At 43.8% G+C, this 20,894-nt stretch overlaps 1 protein-coding gene across 2 annotated transcripts in view; it reads left to right on the forward strand.

Moving 5' to 3' along the window:
- The window catches only part of rab31 (RAB31, member RAS oncogene family), a 27,218-nt gene extending 12,880 nt beyond the window's left edge, over positions 1 to 14,338 (forward strand). Inside the window, exons 4-7 of one of the 2 annotated variants that reach the window (XM_063219756.1) lie at positions 4,243 to 4,314; positions 5,449 to 5,555; positions 7,456 to 7,601; positions 13,462 to 14,338. In XM_063219756.1, coding sequence (XP_063075826.1) covers positions 4,243 to 4,314; positions 5,449 to 5,555; positions 7,456 to 7,601; positions 13,462 to 13,559 — 423 coding nt within the window. In that variant the 3' untranslated portion in view covers positions 13,560 to 14,338. The remainder of the gene's footprint in view (positions 1 to 4,242; positions 4,315 to 5,448; positions 5,556 to 7,455; positions 7,602 to 13,461) is intronic. The other variant, XM_063219757.1, reaches the window with a different exon arrangement.
- Positions 14,339 to 20,894: the final 6,556 nt, after the last annotated feature.

Here is a 20,894-nt window from a genome sequence, read left to right on the forward strand (position 1 = left end):
ACGACCTAGAGAAAATCATATTACTGATGAGGACGATCTAGAGAAAATCATATTATTGATGAGGACGATCTAGAGAAAATCATATTATTGATGAGGACGACCTAGAGAAAATCATATTATTGATGAGGACGACCTAGAGAAAATCATATTATTGATGAGGACGATCTAGAGAAAATCATATTATTGATGAGGACGACCTAGAGAAAATCATATTATTGATGAGGACGACCTAGAGAAAATCATATTATTGATGAGGACGACCTAGAGAAAATCATATTATTGATGAGGACGACCTAGAGAAAATCATATTATTGATGAGGACGATCTAGAGAAAATCATATTATTGATGAGGACGACCTAGAGAAAATCATATTATTGATGAGGACGATCTAGAGAAAATCATATTATTGATGAGGACGACCTAGAGAAAATCATATTATTGATGAGGACGATCTAGAGAAAATCATATTATGGATGAGGACGACCTAGAGAAAATCATATTATTGTGTGTCTTGCTGCTGATTTATTCTAGTTTTATTGTTTGTTGGGTCAGATGTGGGCGCCGAGCTTTAGTGAAGATTCCAAGTTGCAAAAGGTTGGGAGCCCCTGTTATTGATATCTGTTGCCTGTTATTGATATCTGTTGCCTGTTATTGATATCTGTTGCCTTTGTTTAACCCATTGATGCTGGATGTTGCCTTTGTTTAACCCATTGATGCTGGATGTTGCGTTGCGCAACATTGGCCCTGGCGCCTGGAGCTGCATGATGCAACATTCAGGCTCATGAGATTTAAGACAATTTTATTAGTAAATCTTGGTATGTTAGAGCTGAATGAACACATTCTAATGCAAGATGAGGGTCTTAGCGTTTAATTGCAACTTACTGCATATTTCTATATGCTTCAGAGGCTAAGATATTAAGGATATTATAGGCTGAGGGCAAGTTTTCTTCAAAAGGGCTTAGGCATTCAGAAGCCTTTTATGCAGGTGCGTTAGGCATCTGTGGGTTAACCTGTTGAGACACAGCGTTATAAATTAGCTGTTACCAGAATGGCAATGACCGTAGTGCATTACTAAAGGCCCTGTGGTCTGTCATAGTAGAGTAATACTACAGTAATTAACATTTCAATGACTATTACAGCGTGCCACTGGTGGTACAATTATGGAATTATGGCGTAGCTACATCGCTACATCTGATCGCTACATGATCGCATTATGGAAATGCGTAATTTATAACGTTAATTGTGTTATTGTTTTTTTATATTCAGTGTATTTATTAGTGTATATTAGTGGTATGGTGTTTCTGTGTTTAGGCTATTTGGTTTGGTTGTGTGTGTGTGTGTGTGTGTGTGTGTGTGTGTGTGTGTGTGTGTGTGTGTGTGTGTGTGTGTGTGTGTGTGTGTGTGTGTGTGTGTGTGTGTGTGTGTCTGTGTGTGTGTATCTGTGTGTGTGCGTGTTTTGGCCATTTGTTTTGGTTGTGTGTGTGTGTGTGTGTGTGTGTGTGTGTGTGTGTGTGTGTGTGTGTGTGTGTGTGTGTGTGTGTGTGTGTGTGTGTGTGTGTGTGTGTGTGTGTTTTGGCCATTTGTGAACATTCCAAGTTGGTTTGGTTATGGCTGTGTGTGCTTTGGCCATTTGGTTTGGTTGTGTGTGTATGAAGGCATACGGTTATGTGGATGGGACCAAGCTGTGCCTATGCCTGTGTGTGTGTGTGTGTGTGTGTGTGTGTGTGTGTGTGTGTGTGTGTGTGTGTATGTGTATGTATGTGTGAGTATGTATGTGTGAGTTTACCGAGCGAGCATAGCAGCACTACTGCTGTGCATATTGAGCTTGAGCTTGCTGTCTGTGTGTATGCATGTGTCCGCCCACACGTGCATCTACGTGCGTGTGTGTGTGTGTGTGTGTGTGTGTGTGTGTGTCTAAGATTGCGAGTGACGTGTGTGTGTCTAAGTTTGCGAGTGACGTGTGTGTGCGTGTCTCAGTTTGCATGTCTGTCTGTGTGTGTATGTGTGTGTCTCAGTTTGCTTGTCTATGTGTGTGTGTTTGTGTCTAAGTGTGTGTGTGTGTGTGTGTGTGTGTGTGTGTGTGTGTGTGTTCATGTGAGAGTGACACATGCGTCAGCAGCCGGCTGCCTGTGGGTCAAGGGGCCAAAGTGTTCGGCCGCCTCCCCTTTCCTGGCTATGACATCACTTCCTGTCAGCAGCCTTGGGGGTTAGTGTGTAACATAGGGTAGTGTTTATATGTGTGTTCATGTCCGTGTGTGTGTGAGTGTGTGTATATGTGTTCCTGTCAGGTGCCTTGAGGGTAGTGTGTAACGTGTGTGTGTGTGTGTGTGTGTGTGTGTGTGTGTGTGTGTGTGTGTAACTGTGGTTAGTGAGGGAGTTGGAGTAGCTGTGTCAGTATTGATCTGAATGTAGCGAAGGGGGGTAGAGTTGCCCAGCTGGGACTCGAACCCAGACCTTCTGGGGTAGTAAACTGGGACTTGAACCCAGACCTTCTGGGGTAGTAAACTGGGACTCGAACCCAGACCTTCTGGGGTAGTAAACTGGGACTCGAACCCAGACCTTCTGGGGTAGTAAACTGGGACTTGAACCCAGACCTTCTGGGGTAGTAAACTGGGGCTCTGACCGCTACACCAGAGCTACTCCAGTGTGATGAGCCTGGCTCTTTGGTGTTATGGAGTTGCTATTGGTCTGGAGTAGTGTGTAGCTTGGGTTAGTGTACAGCTTTAGATCAGAGGGTTGCAGGTTCGAATCCCACCCTTTCACTCCCTATCTCACTCCATGGCCGAGGTGCCTTGGCGCAAGGCACCTAACTCCACACTGCTCTAGAGACAGTAACCAATACCCTGTACTTAAAAAATATCTGTAAGTTGCTTTGCATAAAAGTGTCAGCTACATAAGTGTAATGTAATGTAATGTAATGTTGTAGTGTTGGTTTGGGTTAGTGTGTAGCCTGGGTCACTGTAGGAGTTTTGGTTTGGGTTTGGGCGGTTAGTGTGGGAGTCTGGCTTATAAAGTATCTTAAGGTCTGTGTGTTGGTCTGAGTTATGGTTCAGATTCGCATGAAAGAAAGTTGTGACCATACTGCAATGGAGGAAGCTGTGGTAAAGGGGGGGGGTGTAGTGTGCTGTAGTGGGGGGTGGGGTGGGTGGGGTGTAGTTCACTCAGAGGGAACAGGAGAAGAGGATGTAAAATATATCATAATGTTTAGTGTGTCAAATGTGCAAAAAAGTAAAAAATCTGTAGGGGGGCAAAAACATACGAATGGCACTGTATATGGTGACATCATGAAGTGTAGTGCCACTGGAAGGTGCAGGATGGAGGAAGAGGCGGAGCATAGAGAGACCCAGCCAATCACAACCAGAGCACAGAGAGACCCAACCAATCACAATCAGAGCACAGAGAGACCCAACCAATCACAATCAGAGGCTGCCTGTGCAACACACACACACAAAATAGGAGCAGAGTATTCCTGGTTGAAGGTGACTGCTTTCATTTTTTATGGGAACCGTGCTGTCATCAGCTCTTCTACGACCCTGTGCATAGCCAGCTGATCAGCTTGTTGTAACCTGTTGGAGTATGCAACACTGCAGGCTTCTCACAGTGGAATCACACCTGTGGTGGGCCCATGTTCTAGAACACTGGTTCTCAACCTTTTTTGAACAAACACCCCCTGGACCTCATCATAAGCCTCCCAATGCCCCCTTGACTTCATCATGATCCTACCAACGCCCCCTTTAGTATTGAGAAATGATTATGGACCAGCGCTGGAGGTCAGCCGCCCCCTACCCTAGCCAGCCGCAGGATGTCACAGCACTACAGTGACATAGAAGTGAAAATGTGTCAGTCAACCCAAATCACACACACACACACACACACACACACACACACACACACACACACACACAGAGTTTATAACCCAGTAACATGAAAGAGGTGTGGATGGTGGTGCGCTAGGTTCACTTCCCAGTCAGTGATGTTATCAGATATGCAAACACACACACACACACACACACACACACACACACACACACACACACAGGGACATGCACATCTGTGTGCATGTCGTTAATATTTCTTTTTTTTTAAGTAAACTTCTCTGTTGATTTGCAGTTCCCCTCACTGACTAAGCACTGTGTGTGTGTGTGTGTGTGTGTGTGTGTGTGTGTGTGTGTGTGTGTGTGTGTGTGTGTGTGTGTGTGTGTGTGTGTGTGTGTGTGTGTGTGTGTGTGTGTGTGTTGCAGTTCCACTCCCTGGCCCCCATGTACTACAGGGGATCTGCCGCAGCCGTCATCGTTTATGACATCACAAAACTGGTGAGTTCCATTCCTTCCTCTACATTCTATAATCTTTTAGAGTTCCATTCGTTCCTCTAGATTCTAGAATGTTGGTGAGTTACGTACATTCCTTCCTCTACATTCTGGAATGTTGGTGAGTTACGTACATTAATTCCTCTACATTCTGGAATGTTTTACATGGGCTGTAGAGCATAGAATCCATTCCTTCCTCAATATTTTCCAACTTTGGGCCCAACTTAAAATGTTCACAAGGGTTCAGGGCCCACCTCTGACCCTATAAACTATACAACTCAAATAAATAGTCAACAGCAACATGCACGCGCAAATATTATTCTTTTTTTTAATAAAATGATTTCAAGGCCCACTCATGCATACCACCAGGGCCCACCAGGGGGCCACGGGACCCATTGTTTGAGAATCCCTGCTCAAGAACACTTGACATGGAATGTAGAACGTAGAATAGAATCTGATCTGTCTGTGCTGGATACTTTGTTTCAGTGCATCGGCGCATGTTTTTGTGGAAGTGAAGAGATTTTGTTGTTTTGGCGTGTGTGGCTAGGAAGACGTGAAGAGTTGTCCTTCATGTGGCTACTGTTGCATTGTTTGGCTGGAAAGACTTTAGTACTCCTCCAGTATTTGTTGTCTCAAACATACTTCCTGCACACTTCAAATCCTGTTTTATTTGATGTTTTATTGTGATGAAGACACACAATCCTGCCATGAAATAAAACACCAAAGACAACAGGAGAGTTCAGACTCGGACTGCAAACTTTCAGTCAACCTTTGTCCTGCACCTCTTCCTGGCATGAACACAATTTTCACCCTCAAAACAGACGCCATGCCCCACATATTCCTGTTCAAGTTCTCTTGTTTTTCAAAACTTAAATTGATGAGCTCTTTCCTCCTGTTTATTTTTTGGTGTGTGTGTGTGTACGTGTACATGTACGTGTGTGTGTGTGTGTGTGTGTGTGTGTGTGTGTGTGTGTGTGTGTGTGTGTGTGTGTGTGTGTGTGTGTGTGTGTCCATGCGTACATCCGTGCGTGTGTGTGTGTGTGTGCGTGTATGTGTGTGTGTGTGCGTGTATGTGTGTGTGTGTGTGTGTGTGTGTGTGTGTATGTGTGTGTGTGTGTGTGTGTGTGTGTGTGTGTGCAGGACTCGTTCCAGACGTTAAAGAAATGGGTTAAGGAGCTGAAGGAGCATGGCCCGGAGAACATCGTCGTGGCGATAGCGGGCAACAAGAACGACCTGGGAGACATACGGTACGGCGGCCATTTTTGTAGTTCAGTAGCCACGTCTCATAATGGCTGTTAAGATGGCAGCCTCCTACTGCAGATGGGGTCGCCGGCGGGACTAATCACTATTTGCTGAAAATACTCAACTACATCATAACAACATTGCTATGACAGTGCCGAGAGCCTTAAGTATCAGAGACATAGACATAGCAATTGTGATGACAGTAACGTTATAACATAGGTGCTGTGCTAAGGGGTTAAGGTGGGGGGGGGGGGGGGGGGGTGCAGGCAGCGCATAGACAGACAGCACACTTACAGTATGTATGCCACAGAAGAGAGTACACCCCTCACACATTTGCAGATTTGTAACTATATCTTTTCATAGGACAACATTAAAGAAATTTCACTTCGAAACAATAATTAGTGACCTGTTAACAACCGCTTAAATTTGTTGTTTACTCACAAAAAATCAAAATACAGCCATTAACGTTTGACAATGTTTGACACAAGTGAGTACATCCCACGTTAAAATCCTGCAAGAGTGGCTGAGAAGGGGTCTCGATATGAAAAGGGATTAAAAGGGACGTCATCTGTGTGCATTTCATCCTTGCCTTACATTGAACTTTTAAATTTTTAAGTCTGCACCTGTCCAAAATAGATGTGTGTGGGATTTGAATGAAATCCTATGGAGAGTATCATGATTTGCTTCAGTAGTCACAGTGCATGTTGACATGCATGTGTCTTTTTGTGAAATTCAGCTTTCCAATGTTGACGGCATTCATGCATCCCCACTACACCATCTAAAGCAAATTAGTTTATCTTGGTCTTGGACACGGTTCCAGTGATCCATATCCTTGGTCTGCTCATCTGTCTTGAAACCATGAGTGCCGTCACTTTTAATTGACAATCATTTCTTAATGATTATGGCGACATGGGCCCTACATTGAAAGAGAAAAAAAGAAAAAAACACAGAACTTCCAAAAGAGCATTTTTTTGTCCAAGGCAAAGGCACTGGTGCTCTGGCACCATCTAATACAGGGGTGTCAAACTCATTTTGGTCCGGGGGCCGCATACAACCCATGTGGACCTCAAGCGGGCCGCATTAGTAACATCATCGCAAAAAAAAAAAAAAAAACGTAAAGCAGAGGATTAGTGTTCAGTACTATCACGTTTTAAGTGTGTTGAATATGTAGAAAGCAATGCAATACTGATAATCCTATGCAAAATTTCCTTGACTTCATTCATTCATTGGCAACCGTCAATTAATAAAATATGGGACAGTTCATTTTGTCAGGGGGTCTGGGAAATTTTGAATTTCTTATATGTAATTTCCTGCATTTTCACGCATTCTAACATCCCGTTTCCAGTTTGAGCTTAATAGGAACCAATACAAATCCTATTATATTTATTATTTAATTACAACCAATACCAATACAATACGAATAAGAAGTATTAACATTTTATCTCTATATATGAGGTCTATAATATATGAGCTTTATGAAATACCTGTTACAGTACAAATTCACTATTTATAATAGAAGTGTGATGTGCACTTTACTACATATATACAGTGTAACATAGTTACCATTGGGTTAATGTCATGCAGGTTTCGATTTTGCCCCGAGGGCCGTAATTGCGCATTTCGGTTATTTCATTTAAAAAAAATATATATATTATTTTTTATTTTTTTTTAACATCCGGACCGGATGGAACCCGTATGTTTGACACCCCTGATCTAATATCTATCTATGCACACCAGTGTGTGTTTGCGTGTTTGACATTGTGTGTGTGCATGCGTGTGTGCATGCGTGTGTGTGTGTGTGTGTGTGTGTTTTTTTTTTTGACAGTGTGTGTGCGTGTGTGTGCGTGCATGTGTGTGTGCGTGTGTGTGCGTGCGTGTGTGTGTTTGTGTGTGTGTGTTGTGTAGGGAGGTGCCCATGAAGGAGGCGAAGGACTTTGCGGAGTCTATCGCGGCAATCTTCATCGAGACGAGCGCCCGCAACGCCGTCAACGTGGAGGAACTCTTCCAGAAGATCAGTGAGTCTCTCGCCCTCCCGGAACACACCCAACACAGTGAGGCCTCCGCCAGATTCTCAAACTGCACGCCCGCACGCCTCCGCCAGATTCTCAAACTGCACGCCTCCGCCAGATTCTCAAACTGCACGCCCGCACGCCTCCGCCAGATTCTCAAACTGCACGCCCGCACGCCTCCGCCAGATTCCAAACCGCACGTTTATACCTCCGCCAGATTCCCCAACCGCCCACCCGCACGCCTCCGCCAGATTCCAAACCGCACGTTTATACCTCCGCCAGATTCCAAACCGCACGTTTATACCTCCGCCAGATTCCCCAACCGCCCACCCGCACGCCCGCACGCCTTAGTAGGGTGATCAGATGTCCCGAAATATTCGAGGCAGCCCCGAATTCTAAGCTTTTGTCCCAAATCCCGAATCTGACTGTGCATGTCCCGAAATTTAGACTTACCTAATAACAACGTATTAACCAGGTACACATCACTATTTGCTACTGCCGCCTGTGCCCCCGAGAGCCTACACTGTAAAAAATGCCTGTTGAAATTACGGCAAAAAACTGTCAAATTGCAACAGTCAGTAACTTTATTTTTGACAGGTGTCATATGTAGAAAATACTGGACTGTTCTCTGTAAACGAAGATATTGGAAAATACCGTTAAGTGAGATGAAGTAGTCAAGAAACGGTACATAACTTTATTTTTCACTGGTGTCAATATGTAGAAAATACTGAACTGTTCACTGAAAAGAAAATATTGGAAAATACCGTTAAGTGAAGATGAAGTAGTCAAGAAACGGTACATGACTTTATTTTTCACTGGTGTACACATATGTACACAGCAAATTTGCCAGAGTTCGATTGATCAGAGTTAGACTGGTGTTCAGCCAAAATCTAAACATCAAGAGTTGCAGCAACACTACAGAGTGTTATTTGACTCCTCTGGATCCGAGTTGTTGAGCTAAGAGAGCTAGAGAGTTAATGTTTAACTCCCTTGAGAGTTATGAAAAACATGCCTCCCCAATTTTCAAATGTTTTGGCAACATGAGCAGCCATTTTTGTTGAGTCCCCTATAAGTGAACCAAACTCAATCCTCTGTTAGTGAACCAAATTGTGAACCAACAGACAAATACTCTGTTCTGCTTTTCTTCACATTGTGTATACTACAAAAAGTAGGTGCTCTTTCTGGTCATGTTAGGCTTTTTGTCCTCTTTTAGTCCAATAGATCTCTTGTGATTGCACTTGTTCCAGGTGTAACTTGTCAAACCACTGATAGGCTGGTTGTAACAGGCAGAGTTTGATGTCAACACGCTATTTGATTAGTAGCCATCAATGAGTATTAGAGTACAACCCTGCGTGTGTTGTAGTTCATCCTGCGAAAAATTCTCCACCGCAATAATTTTTTCCCTTATTGGACTTTGAGGCTTTGCCATCAGAGTTTTCGATTGAGAGGCAAATTGAGGCTTTGCCATCAGAGTTTTCAATTGAGAGGCAAATTGACACAGTAAACCTCTTCAAAATTCAGAATATCTTTTTTTGCATTCCTCCTACCCAACAGAAAGCAATGGAGGTTATAATGAATTGAATATTAATTACTCCACAGAAAACATATTGCCTGTCTGCTTGGCTCCACGTTGTACAAACCCCAACTCCGATGAAGTTGGGACGTTTGGTAAACAGTGAATAAAATCAAAATGCTATCATTTTCAAAACATTCAATCTATTCATTAGATGGAGAATAGTGAAAAGACAACATATTAAGTGTTAAAACCGAGAAAAAATATTGTTTTGGGGGACATATGTACTCATTTCTAATTTGATAAATCCAACACGTCTCAAAAGAGTTGGGACGGGGATCAGTGAAATTTAGTAAACATCCAAATAAGATAAAACAACAAAGAAGAACATTTCAAAATGAATTGTACTGACGGACAATATAGGTGTCCAGGTATAAGATCATCACAGAGAGGCTGAGTCACTCAGAATTAAAGATGCAAAGGGAATAATTACCATAGTTATTACATACATTTTTGAATTCCCTTTGATTTACCACGATTGAGTGTATATAAGACATATTTTTGTTAATAAAATCATTGTATAGGTTCATGACATCATGAAATATATATTGGCTGTAGTCTCACTCTAATTCCTGGAGTGCTAGAGCTATTGAAAATTTACCATATTAAGAATGCTTAATGCATGAAAATGATACAGGGGTGTAACATTCTCCTAAGCACCTGAGCTCACTTGAAATAGACCCAGAAGACATGGGAAACTGTCCTTTGCTTACAGAAGTCAGCAGAAGTTGTAGAGGTCCATTCTTTTTGACAATAATAGAGCATTGCACATCCTGTGCTACAGTAAAAATGGACCATCCAACTTGTGTTAGTGCTAGCTTCAAAAGTCAGCCTCCATGATGGCATGCGGGTGCAGTAGTGCATTGGTTAAGATGTTCTCACTCATCTGTAGAGTTAAATACAGTGCTGAATGGTATAAATGGGTTTTAAACAGCATGAAAAGCCACTCGTGCATTATATTTTGAAGGGAGATCTTCGATTACTGCCACATAGTAAGGTCAAATTGCATTCTCTACTATGTTTTAACAGTTTGGCTCCATCATAAGGACCAGCAGGTGATAAAATGGTGGGTTTTTGGTCAAGACCTGTCACTCTGTAAGCACTACAGAAAGGAAAACATTGCAAAACATGACAAGGAATACACCCACCATTTAAGCTGGTGAAATCATGTCCAAGATAGGAATTAACACTGTTTTTATATAAAATCATCTCATCGGTTAATGTATTTAACTGTTAAGTGTTGTCTTTTGTTTTGTTTTTAGTCTTCCTCGACATTTGCTGCCATTTATTGTCCCCGTCCCAACTCTTTTGAGACGTGTTGGATTTATCAAATTAGAAATGAGTACATATGTCCCCCAAAACAATATTTTTTCTCAGTTTTAACACTTAATATGTTGTCTTTTCACTATTCTCCATCTAATGAATAGATTGAATGTTTTGAAAATGATAGCATTTTGATTTTATTCACTGTTTACCAAACGTCCCAACTTCATCGGAGTTGGGGTTTGTAGATTTGACAACAATGAAGCTGGCAACTGAATAAACTGTGCAACAGTTAAGGACTGCAAATGGCAACAGTTTGCACATTTTGCAGTAATTCACTGTAACTTATTATTTCTCCGGTAACAGCCTACAGTTTAGCCTCATTTAATGTGTAAAATATACCTATAGGCTAGTATAATCTGAAAAAGTCTACCTGGGACAGTAATCCCTTGAGCTCTTAGAAGTAGCCCAGTCTATTTGAAACTGTCATTCTACCCCATCCAAATCAATCTATCAATCAATTCCTGACCNCAACTGAGTGCTGAGGGCTGTCATGCAATGATTAACTTACTGCCAGCACCTGCGAAATGCTTCATCACTCGGGTCACATGGTTCACTTGAACATGTATTTAAACAGGGACTGTTGCATTGTACTGCTCACTGGTTGCTAGCTAGCTAGCTGGCTGGCTGGCTGTAAGGCCGGCTGGCCGGCTGCTGGCCTGCCCTCACCTGGCCGGCCCGGCTAGCAGGTCACGTTGTAAGGGTGGCTGCATGGTGGCTTGCTAACTAGCTTGTTTGTCTGATTGTAACTCTATAATTGAACTCACCTGAATATAATCTGTCCAATCTGTTTTGGCAACCACTGCTGCCATAATTTTACCGTAAAATGTAAAAAAAAAATAATATCGTTATTTATTTAACGGTAGGCTTTGGCAACCACTGCTGCCATAATCTTACCGTAAAATGTAAAAAGGAAATATACCGTTATTTGTTTAAAGGTAGACTTTGGCAACCACTGCTGCCAGCAATTTACCGTAAAAACAACAGTTCTTTTTTTACTGTGTACTTGCGCAGCCCAAAATGTGTGAAGTGGCTGCGTGCCGCCCCCCAGCAATGTATCTATTTTATCTTTCTGACATTCTAATTCCATTCGATTGGAACAGTAAGCGCGAGCAATGACCGGCGTGAATTTTCACTTTCATTGACAAAACGACAGTAGCGACATGGCAGATGAAGAGCCCACCATTCGAGTAAAATACAGAAGCGACGGTGTAGGTAGAGGAAGGAATGTTGAGGGGATCTATCTGTCGTTCTCTCAGCGTTCATCCTCGTAATATTGTTTATTTTTTGACGTTGCAATTTAGGCGAGCGAGTGCACTGACAAGCTAACTTGCAGTGACGGCAAGCTAATCCATTTGGTGTTCAAGTGTACAACAACCTCGCAGCTCAGATGCCAAAGCATCTATGCAAGTAGAAAGCGTTAGAACACATTGGAGAAAATGAGAGGTCAACAGCAGCTGCGAGGTTGATACGCCATTGAGGGGAAAAACAATGCAGGCATCGCAACTGTGGGGAAAAGAATTTTAAAAAGTAGGCTACTGTAATAATCAATTTATTTCCTGCCTTTCAATCAATCATGTTGTCAGGGCTTGTTATTAGGATATGTGAAGCTATAAATTGAAAGGTCTGAATTGCATCGCTTTTATGGCCAGGTTAATTTTCAACAAATTAACCTGCCCTCCCCCCCAAAGAAAAGCGTCCCGAATTTCAGCAAACCTCATCTGGTCACCCTACGCCTTAGCCAGATACCCAAGCCGCACGCCCGCACGTTTATACGCCTCCACGTGCATACACCTGCCAACACATTTATACGACTGCACGTGTATACGGCTGCCCGCACGTGTGTGCGCTTGCCTGCACATGTGTACGCCTGCCCGCACGTTTATACGACTGCCTGCACGTTTATACGACTGCACGTGTATACGCCAGAAACCTCACGTTTACACAACCGCACGTATATACACCTGCAAGTGTATACGGCTGCATGTTTATACGACTGCACGTGTATACGGCTGCCCGCACGTTTATACACCAGAAACCTCACGTTTATACAACCGCACGTGTATACGACTGAAACTGCACGTGTATACGACTGAAACCGCACGTGTGTACGCCTGCACGTTTATACGCCTGCACGTTTAACCGCACGGTCGAACGTTTATACGCCTGCAACCGCAGGTCTGTTACTTTTTTGTCTGTTTGTGAAGGCTGGGGACCCCCTTTCTGGGGCCCCTTGGTACTGACGGCTAGGGCCCCTGTTAGTGAAGGCCAGTGATTCTCAAAGTGGGGCGTAAGCCCCCCTGGGGGGGCGCGGAGGCATCTCAGGGGGGGGGCGTGGGACATCAGATTTGTTTCTCTCTTTGTTTAATCTCACCAGTCACCTTTCCTTTGATTTTGCGCAGCGATCACAAAATCAGTCTGCGGGAGTAGGCTACTGCTGTTACTGGGGGGGCTCGGAAGCATTCAGACCCTCTGAAGGGGGGAATGATGGAAAAAGTTTGAGAACCACTGGTGAAGGCTGTGTGCCTGTGAATCTTAAACCCGGCCCTGCTTCCGGCTGTATGATTCCACAACTCCCAGTCTCCATCTCCCTCAATGCACGAGTCTATGTGTGTGTGTGTGCTGGTAGTCCACTGCATGCTGACTCACAGCAGCTGTTTGTGTGTGTGTGTGTGTGTGTGTGTGTGTGTGTGTGTGTGTGTGTGTGTGTGTGTGTGTGTGTGTGTGTGTGTGTGTGTGTGTGTGTGTGTGTGTGTGTGTGTGTGTGTGTGTGTGTGTGTATTCAGTTCTATAGTGAATGAGCCACTTCCACTTATTTTATTGTTTTTTTTTTAACCAGTGTGGTTTTCTTACTCTCTGTGTGTGTGTGTGTGTGTGTGTGTGTGTGTGTGTGTGTGTGTGTGTGTGTGTGTGTGTGTGTGTGTGTGTGTGTGTGTGTGTGTGTGTGTGTGTTTGTGTGTGTGTGTGTGTGTGTGTGTGTGTGTGTGTGTGTGTGTGTGTGTGTAGGTCGCCAGATTCCTCCTCTTGACAACCCGGAAGGTGACAGTGACGAGTCCTTCAAGCTGACGCGCCAAGCCGCCCCCTCCACACGACGCTGCTGCTAAGCAACAACACACACACACACACACACACACACACACACACACACACACACACACACACACACACACACACACACACACACACACACACACACACACACAGTAGTGCATGGTCAGCCGTCCAGTACCATTGAAAAACACACACACACACACACACACACACACACACACACACACACACACACACACACACACACACACACACACACACACACACACACACACACACACACACACCAGGGCCTGACATTAACTTTTTGGCTGGCTGGCTTCTGTGGTTAGCACTGTAGTTTCCCCAAGTCACTAGCCATTCAGTTATTCTACTTGCCACAAATTTGATATCATTTATTTTTCTTTTTTATCGTTACATTCGTGCAAAAGCAAGAAGATGAATGCACAGCTTTCTACATAAAATATGAAAGAAATTAAAAAAATATAGACTGAGTAACTGAGCTTTTTCTTGAACATAAATACAAACAATTGATACACAAGGGGCAAAGTCCAGAAGGCTATGCTGATATGTCATATTATAGAAATGACACTGAATTTGTTACCAGCCACAGCCCAGTTTTACCAGCTTTTGGTCGGTTTTCCGGTGCCAGTGTCAAGCCCTGACACACTCATATACATACACACACGCACACACACACCCACACACACACACACACGCTTGTATACCACCCAGGCTATACCGTCTCTACAGGACAATGTGGGATTTTGGTGAATTAATTTCAACTGCAACTCGCAAATTCAAAGCAGCTTTGCTCAATTTGTTTTCAGTGTTGCAAATGTTTGCCTTTTGCATACACACACACACAGTGTCCTACATCCGCATACACTCGCATACACAAAGACACAGTATCCTGTCCGTACACACACACTCACACACACACACACTATTTTTAACGTTTACACGTTTACAGGAGGAGGAAGGGGAGTGCCTAGCATGGGGCCCCTCGTGCACTCGAACCCCCAACCCCCACCCCACTCCTCAATGCCAGACAGTGCTGCCCTCTCCCCCCCCAAAAAAAACATGCCCCCCACATGCCCCACTCCTTGGCTACACAGTTTCGGTTCCTGGAGGAGGAGGAGGAGGATGATGAGGAAGATGAGGAAGGTGAGGAGTGCAGGTAGCCTGGGTGAACACACTGCCATTCCTCATACCATGATGCCATGGCAAATTGCAGCGGGGAAGCAGCAGCGCCTCTCTGTGGCGGGGAGGCCTGGATGAACACGCTGCCAATACACACACACACACAAACACACACACACACACACACACACACACACACACACACACACACACACACACACACACACACACACACACACACACACACACACACACACACACACAAATGCCATATTCCCAAGACACAGGGAAGCAGCACTCCTTGTACCAGGGAAGCAGTGCTCTGTGTCTGCATGGAGCCTGGATGAGCACGCTGCCATCCCTCATACCATGCCATATTCCCAAGCCAAGCAGCGGGGAAGCAGTGCCTCCCTGTGGCGGGGAAGCAGTACTCCATGTCTGCAGAAGACTGGTCTTTTTATAACCCATTTGAGGAGTAGCATCACATCACACGTGATTAGAATTTTGGCAAAAATTCTACAGTTCCCATTATGATGTCATAAGGACTTTGCACAGAGTTCTATGGCATCTGTAGAATGTTGGAGTAAAATTCTAGAATTCTAGAAGAACTGGGTAGAAAATCCTTACTCCTCAAAGGGACATGCACTCTCCAGTCTGTAGACGTGATATTTTTATTTTTTATTTTTTATTGCCATCCATCCCGATTGTGGATGTTACAGCTGTCTCTTTATTAGAGGACTGTACTGCCAGCTCATGCATTGTTAAAGGTGCACTGTGTAATGTTTTTAGTAGTTTATCATGCTGCCCATTCACCAATGTTTCTTTTTTAAACTTAAATACTTACCACCACCATTTAATTGTAAGTATTCTTTATGACTGGGAAAATTGCATTTTTCATACATGAAAAGGGGGGATCTTCTCCGTGATCTGCCTTTTAATTTGGAATTTCTAGCAATAGACATTCGTAGCTTCAAAGCTTACTGTACTTTGGTCATACTAGTGAATATTAGCTTATCATTTAGTAAATGTTGATGAAAAGCTGAAAATGTGCAGCAGACAGCACAGTTTCAATGAGCAGCATAGTTGCAATACCTACTCTGGCCACCATCCAACACAGTGCACCTTTGACCCATTTGTCTCCTTATTGACACGTTTAGTGTTTGTAAACAGATATGACATAATTTGGCTGCGTACGCATCGTTGGAGCAGAATCGACCATGCACTGTTCATTTGTAATGAAACTAGCCAGGTGTTTTTTCCAAAATAAGAGAACAGATGGTCACTATAACTTCAGATATGCAGTGGGTACCACAGACACGGGCATTCCTGATGATGTCCTCAGTCCAGTCAGTAGTACAATGTCTTGTAACAACAAACATCTCCTATGCTTCTGGAACAGCCTCTTCCCTGTCAAAATAACATAAGAAGTGTACTTTTTGGAATCTCAATTTTTTTTAATCAACATACACGCTTCAGGGCGGCAGGTCTTCTCTCTTTGGTGTCTGCACTGTCTGTTAATGTGCGTTCACAGCCAGTTTTACATACAGCCCATATTTAACCATGCCTGCAGTTCCCCTGTCGGCGACAGAGCACAGCCCATTCATCCTGAAAGGAGTCTGCACTCCTCCGTTGGTGCCCCTAGAGTGCAGTACCACTCGGAAGAGTGGAGTCTCTCGTAATACCCTTAAAACCTCCCTGGTGTGTTCGAGTCAACGATGCGCACGCATTCAGCAAGGACGTCGATTCTGAACGGGTCAATTAGAAGACTGTACTGCCAACTTATTGTTAACCCTTGATTGTGTGTACAGGTACATTTGTAATATTGTTTCCATTCTTAACATGTCAATGTAACATATTATTATACTAGGGAGACTGTTGTCGCCGTTTAAATTGATGTTTTGAATTATTTTTTTTCAATTTCCTGGTAGATTTGTTGCAGCAGTTCTAACAGTGGGCTTGTGTTGTTGGATGTAGAAGAAGCTGTGCTTCGCAAGATTAGCGCGCCTGTCTGTAACCAGGCACGCTTTTGTAGTCTTTGCTCCCATTGAAACCCATTGTAAAACACTATTATTGAACTACAAAGATGGCCTGTCTGTAACCCGGTAGCCAGGTAGCTCTCTCTCTCTCCTCTCTACCATTCTCTCCCCTCTCTCTCCTCTCTCTCCTCTCCCTCTCCTTCTCTCTCTCTTCTCTGTCTCTCCTCTCTGTCTCTCCTCTCTCCCCTTCTCTCTCTCTCTTCTCTCTCTTCTCTCTCTCTCTTCTCTCTCTTCTCTCCCCTTCTCTCTCTCCTCTCTCTCCCAACATAAGAGCGCTGCTGTGGCATTTACACCCGTTCTCCACCAGGGGGTGTCATCAGTCCTACGTGCTGTACTGGCCACTACAGAGGCAAAGTGCAGTAACTACAGTACGTTCCCACTGCACTGGAACTGAGGAGAGGCCTCCAGAGCCAGTTGGTATTAGCTTGGATATCGCAGTTAGTGCACATGTGACATGGCAATATCTCTGAAATGGGACGCATTTGATTTGGACCATAAGGCTTTGTCAGAAGATCTGATGTTGTGTTTCAGACTTGTACGAAATTCCGAATTGAATGAATTGAAATTCACAGTAATGCCATAATATGCACACTAGGTGGTGGTGGTGTTCTATGTACTCTCAATGGGTGGTGTAGATTAAATTCAAAGAAATTCAAGGTAATGACACCACCTTGTGTGCGTATTATGGCATTACTTTGAATTTCAATTCATTCAATTCGGAATTTTGTACAAGCCTGTTGTGTTTGTGTTGGAAGCCAGGCTTGTACGAAATTCCGAATGGAAAGAATTTCAATTCAAAGTAATGCCATAATACGAACACTAGGTGGTGGTGTTCTATGTACTTTCAATGGGTGGTGTAGATTAAATTCAAAGAAATTCAAGGTAATGGCACCACCTAGTGTTCGTATTATGGCATTATTTTGAATTGAAATTCTTTCCATTCGGAATTTCGTACAAGCCTGTTGTGTTTGTGTTGGAAGCCCATGTGTGTTCGCTGCACTTTGCTCCACATTGTATTGGCCAGTACAAAGGCAAAGTGCAGTAACTAACTACTGGTATGCCATCATTGAAACTGAGGGAAGGCCTCCAGAGCCTTTGGTGTTAAGTTGGGTATTGCAGTTACTGCAAATGTGACATGGTAATATCTCTAAAATCAGGACACATTTGGACCATACGGCTTTGTCTCAAGATAAAGGAGGTGTGATGACCATTTTCAGGCTAAACTCAATTTTTGACAAAAATATGTAGTTACAGCACTTTACCTCTGCATGGCAGTGTGCCCCCCCGCAACAGTGCCTTGACCACAGTGGTTCCCAAACTTTTTTTCTGGGAATCCCTTTTGCGCCTAAGAATATTTCCACGACCCCCCACCACCACCTCCCTTTTTCCAAATACAGAAACATACAGTATTTCTGCTAAACTTAATTGTAAACCACAGGAAAAGTAAATCCATGTATTGACCATTGAAGTGAATATTGTTATTAACGATGTCTGGAAATGTTATAAAATATATATATATATATTCAATGATTCATGTAAACAGTCCCTTCTGTCCGCAAGCCCCCCTGACGTACCACCACGACCCCCTTGGGGGGTCCCTACCCCCAGTTTGGGAACCACACAGTGCCTTAACCTGTTACTGATGTGCATGTATTTCATGAGGAAGTGACATGTCATGTATGTAGTGCCGAATTTTACACTCATTGTTTCCTGATGCCTTAATGTTTTTAATCTCTTGCATGTTTATGTTGTTTCCCCTTTGTGTACAAAACGCAGTAATATACATATAACCAGCCCTCTCCACTGTGTCTTGTCCTCATACATGTGTGTGTGTGTGTGTGTGTGTGTGTGTGTGTGTGTGTGTGTGTGTGTGTGTGTGGTTGGTAGATGGGTTGATCCGTTGATTGTTAACACTTGCAGGAATAAAATGAAGGACAGCATTCTTAAAACTTTCCTTTGTTTATTCAAATCGCCATTACACGCTGAAGAAGGTCTCTGGGGTCCGTTTCTCGAAAGCGTGTTTGCTGTCGTCGTTAGCAAAGTCCCTCATAAGAGCGGCTCAACTCTCTCTCGACAGCAACGCTCACCACTGAATCCAAGGGAACGGTAAGACTGTCTTAAGACGGTCTTAAGACGGTTAGCAACGACAAGAATTGAGAATCGGACCCCTGCTCAAAACTTTTGTAGGCGAATAAACAAAGAAAAATCTGAAGAGTGCTGCCCTTCGCTTTATTTATTCATGTGTGTTTCCTGTGGGATTCAGCAGCCAGTTGAGAACTGTATTAATTAGAAGGCGATAGTGTCAGCACGTCTCCTCCACTCTACGGTTGTTAACTCTTGCAACAGCTTGTGGAGTGAATGATGACTTAAAAGTTGGATTTAGGCCAGGGGTTCCCAACCTTTTCCAGCTTGGGGCCCCACTTGACATTTTCACAAATGTTCAGGGCCCACCTCTGACCCAATAAACATTACAACCCAAATAAATAATCAACAGCAACATGCACAAAAATATGATTTTGATTATTAGAAAATGATTATGAGGCCCACTTGGAATACCTTCAGGGCCCACCAGCGGGCCCCGGCCCACAGATTAAGAACCACTGATTTAGATTGAAGCTCCAATCAGTTGTAAATGGGTCAAAGACGTCCAACATGACACTGTCTTTCAGTGCTAACAGATGCTTTTGCTTACTGTAACTGTGAAAAACATGACATTTCAAAACAATTTTTGAAAAGTGAATGCATGAAAGCCAAGCCAAAAAAATAATTTAAAAAAAATCTCTTTCATGGTGATGTTTGGGGCCCCCTGCCCTTCCCTGCCCTGCTCTGCCCTGGGCGGCCGTCCTGGAACCTGTCAGCACCTTTGGGTCTGGGAGCCACAGATAGCGAGCGAACATGTACGGGTAATTTTCATAACATTGTGTTTAAAAATAGCGGTATGAAGACTATGATTAGATCAGGCAACGAGGTACAAAAATAAGACGCAACCAGGGCAGTGTCGGATTAAGACGGTCTGGGGGCCCTAGCCTACAGCCTACTGTGCCCTCAATATCTTGTCAATATACTGCAATGTTTCACTTTTGGCCAATCGGGGGCAGATGGGGGCCCTAAACTTCCTCCATATCTAGCCTATCTAGCCCTGTCTATGGGGGCCCCTGGCAGGTGGGGGCCCTAGGCTGCAGCCATATCTAGCCTGTCTAGCCCTCTCTATGGGGGCCCCTGGCAGGTGGGGGCCCTAGGCTGCAGCCATATCTAGCCTGTGGGGCCCCTGGCAGGTGGGGGCCCTAGGCTGCAGCCATATCTAGCCTGTGGGGCCCCTGGCAGCTGGGGGCCCGAGGCTGCTGTTTCTAGCCTGTGCGTTAATCCGGCCCTGGCTGCATCGAAAGCACTCTCTCAGTAGCCAGTGGAAAGGCCACAGATCATGTAATGTAATACAGTACACATTAGAGGATGTCCCTCTTTAGACACCTTTAAGAGCCAGAATAAGATGTGTTTTACAGCTCCAACAAACATGTACGCACCTCTAGGTTACACACACATGTAAACACATGTACACACACCTAATACACAGCCTCTCTTTTTTATTTTTTATTTTTTATTTTTTTTAAATTAAAATACGTATTGCCTTTATATATGTAGGCTATCTTTTCTTTCTTCATTTTATTTGCAGGTTTTTTGTATAAAAGTGTATGTCTGTGCTTTTCATTTCTTCTCAAAGTAATGAATGAACTGGGAGTGAAGCCTGCTCTCTGTTATACAACTGACTTTGGTGATGTTATTAGACAAGTAAATAAAATAAATCAAACGTAGGCAGGCTATTGCTTTGGCAAGTACAGTAGTGTAAAACTTCCCAGTAGCCGCGTCTGTGCCTGTCCCCCGTTGGGAGCTGACCTTTGAGAATGCTGCATAAGCTGGCCGATGGAGACGTGAGGCTGGCAGGCAGCAGGCAGCTATGGCAGCAGGGACTGACCCTTAAAGGTGTACTGTCTCATTTTTGGAAATAAGCTTTTTTTTTTTTACACCTCCCCTTGAGTTAAATAATGGGGTTTTACCGTTCTCCTGTACTTTCAACCGTTTTTCTAGTTACGGCAGTGCAACTTTTACCTCCAAGCTAACAGTTAACATTGAGTCCTATGAGACCAGTTAGCCGTGAGCTGGTCTCATAGGACTCAATGTTAACTGCTAGCTTGGAGGTAAAATTTGCACTGC

Source organism: Engraulis encrasicolus, chromosome 16, assembly GCF_034702125.1.
Source record: "Engraulis encrasicolus isolate BLACKSEA-1 chromosome 16, IST_EnEncr_1.0, whole genome shotgun sequence".
Classification (NCBI taxonomy): Eukaryota; Metazoa; Chordata; class Actinopteri; order Clupeiformes; family Engraulidae; genus Engraulis; species Engraulis encrasicolus.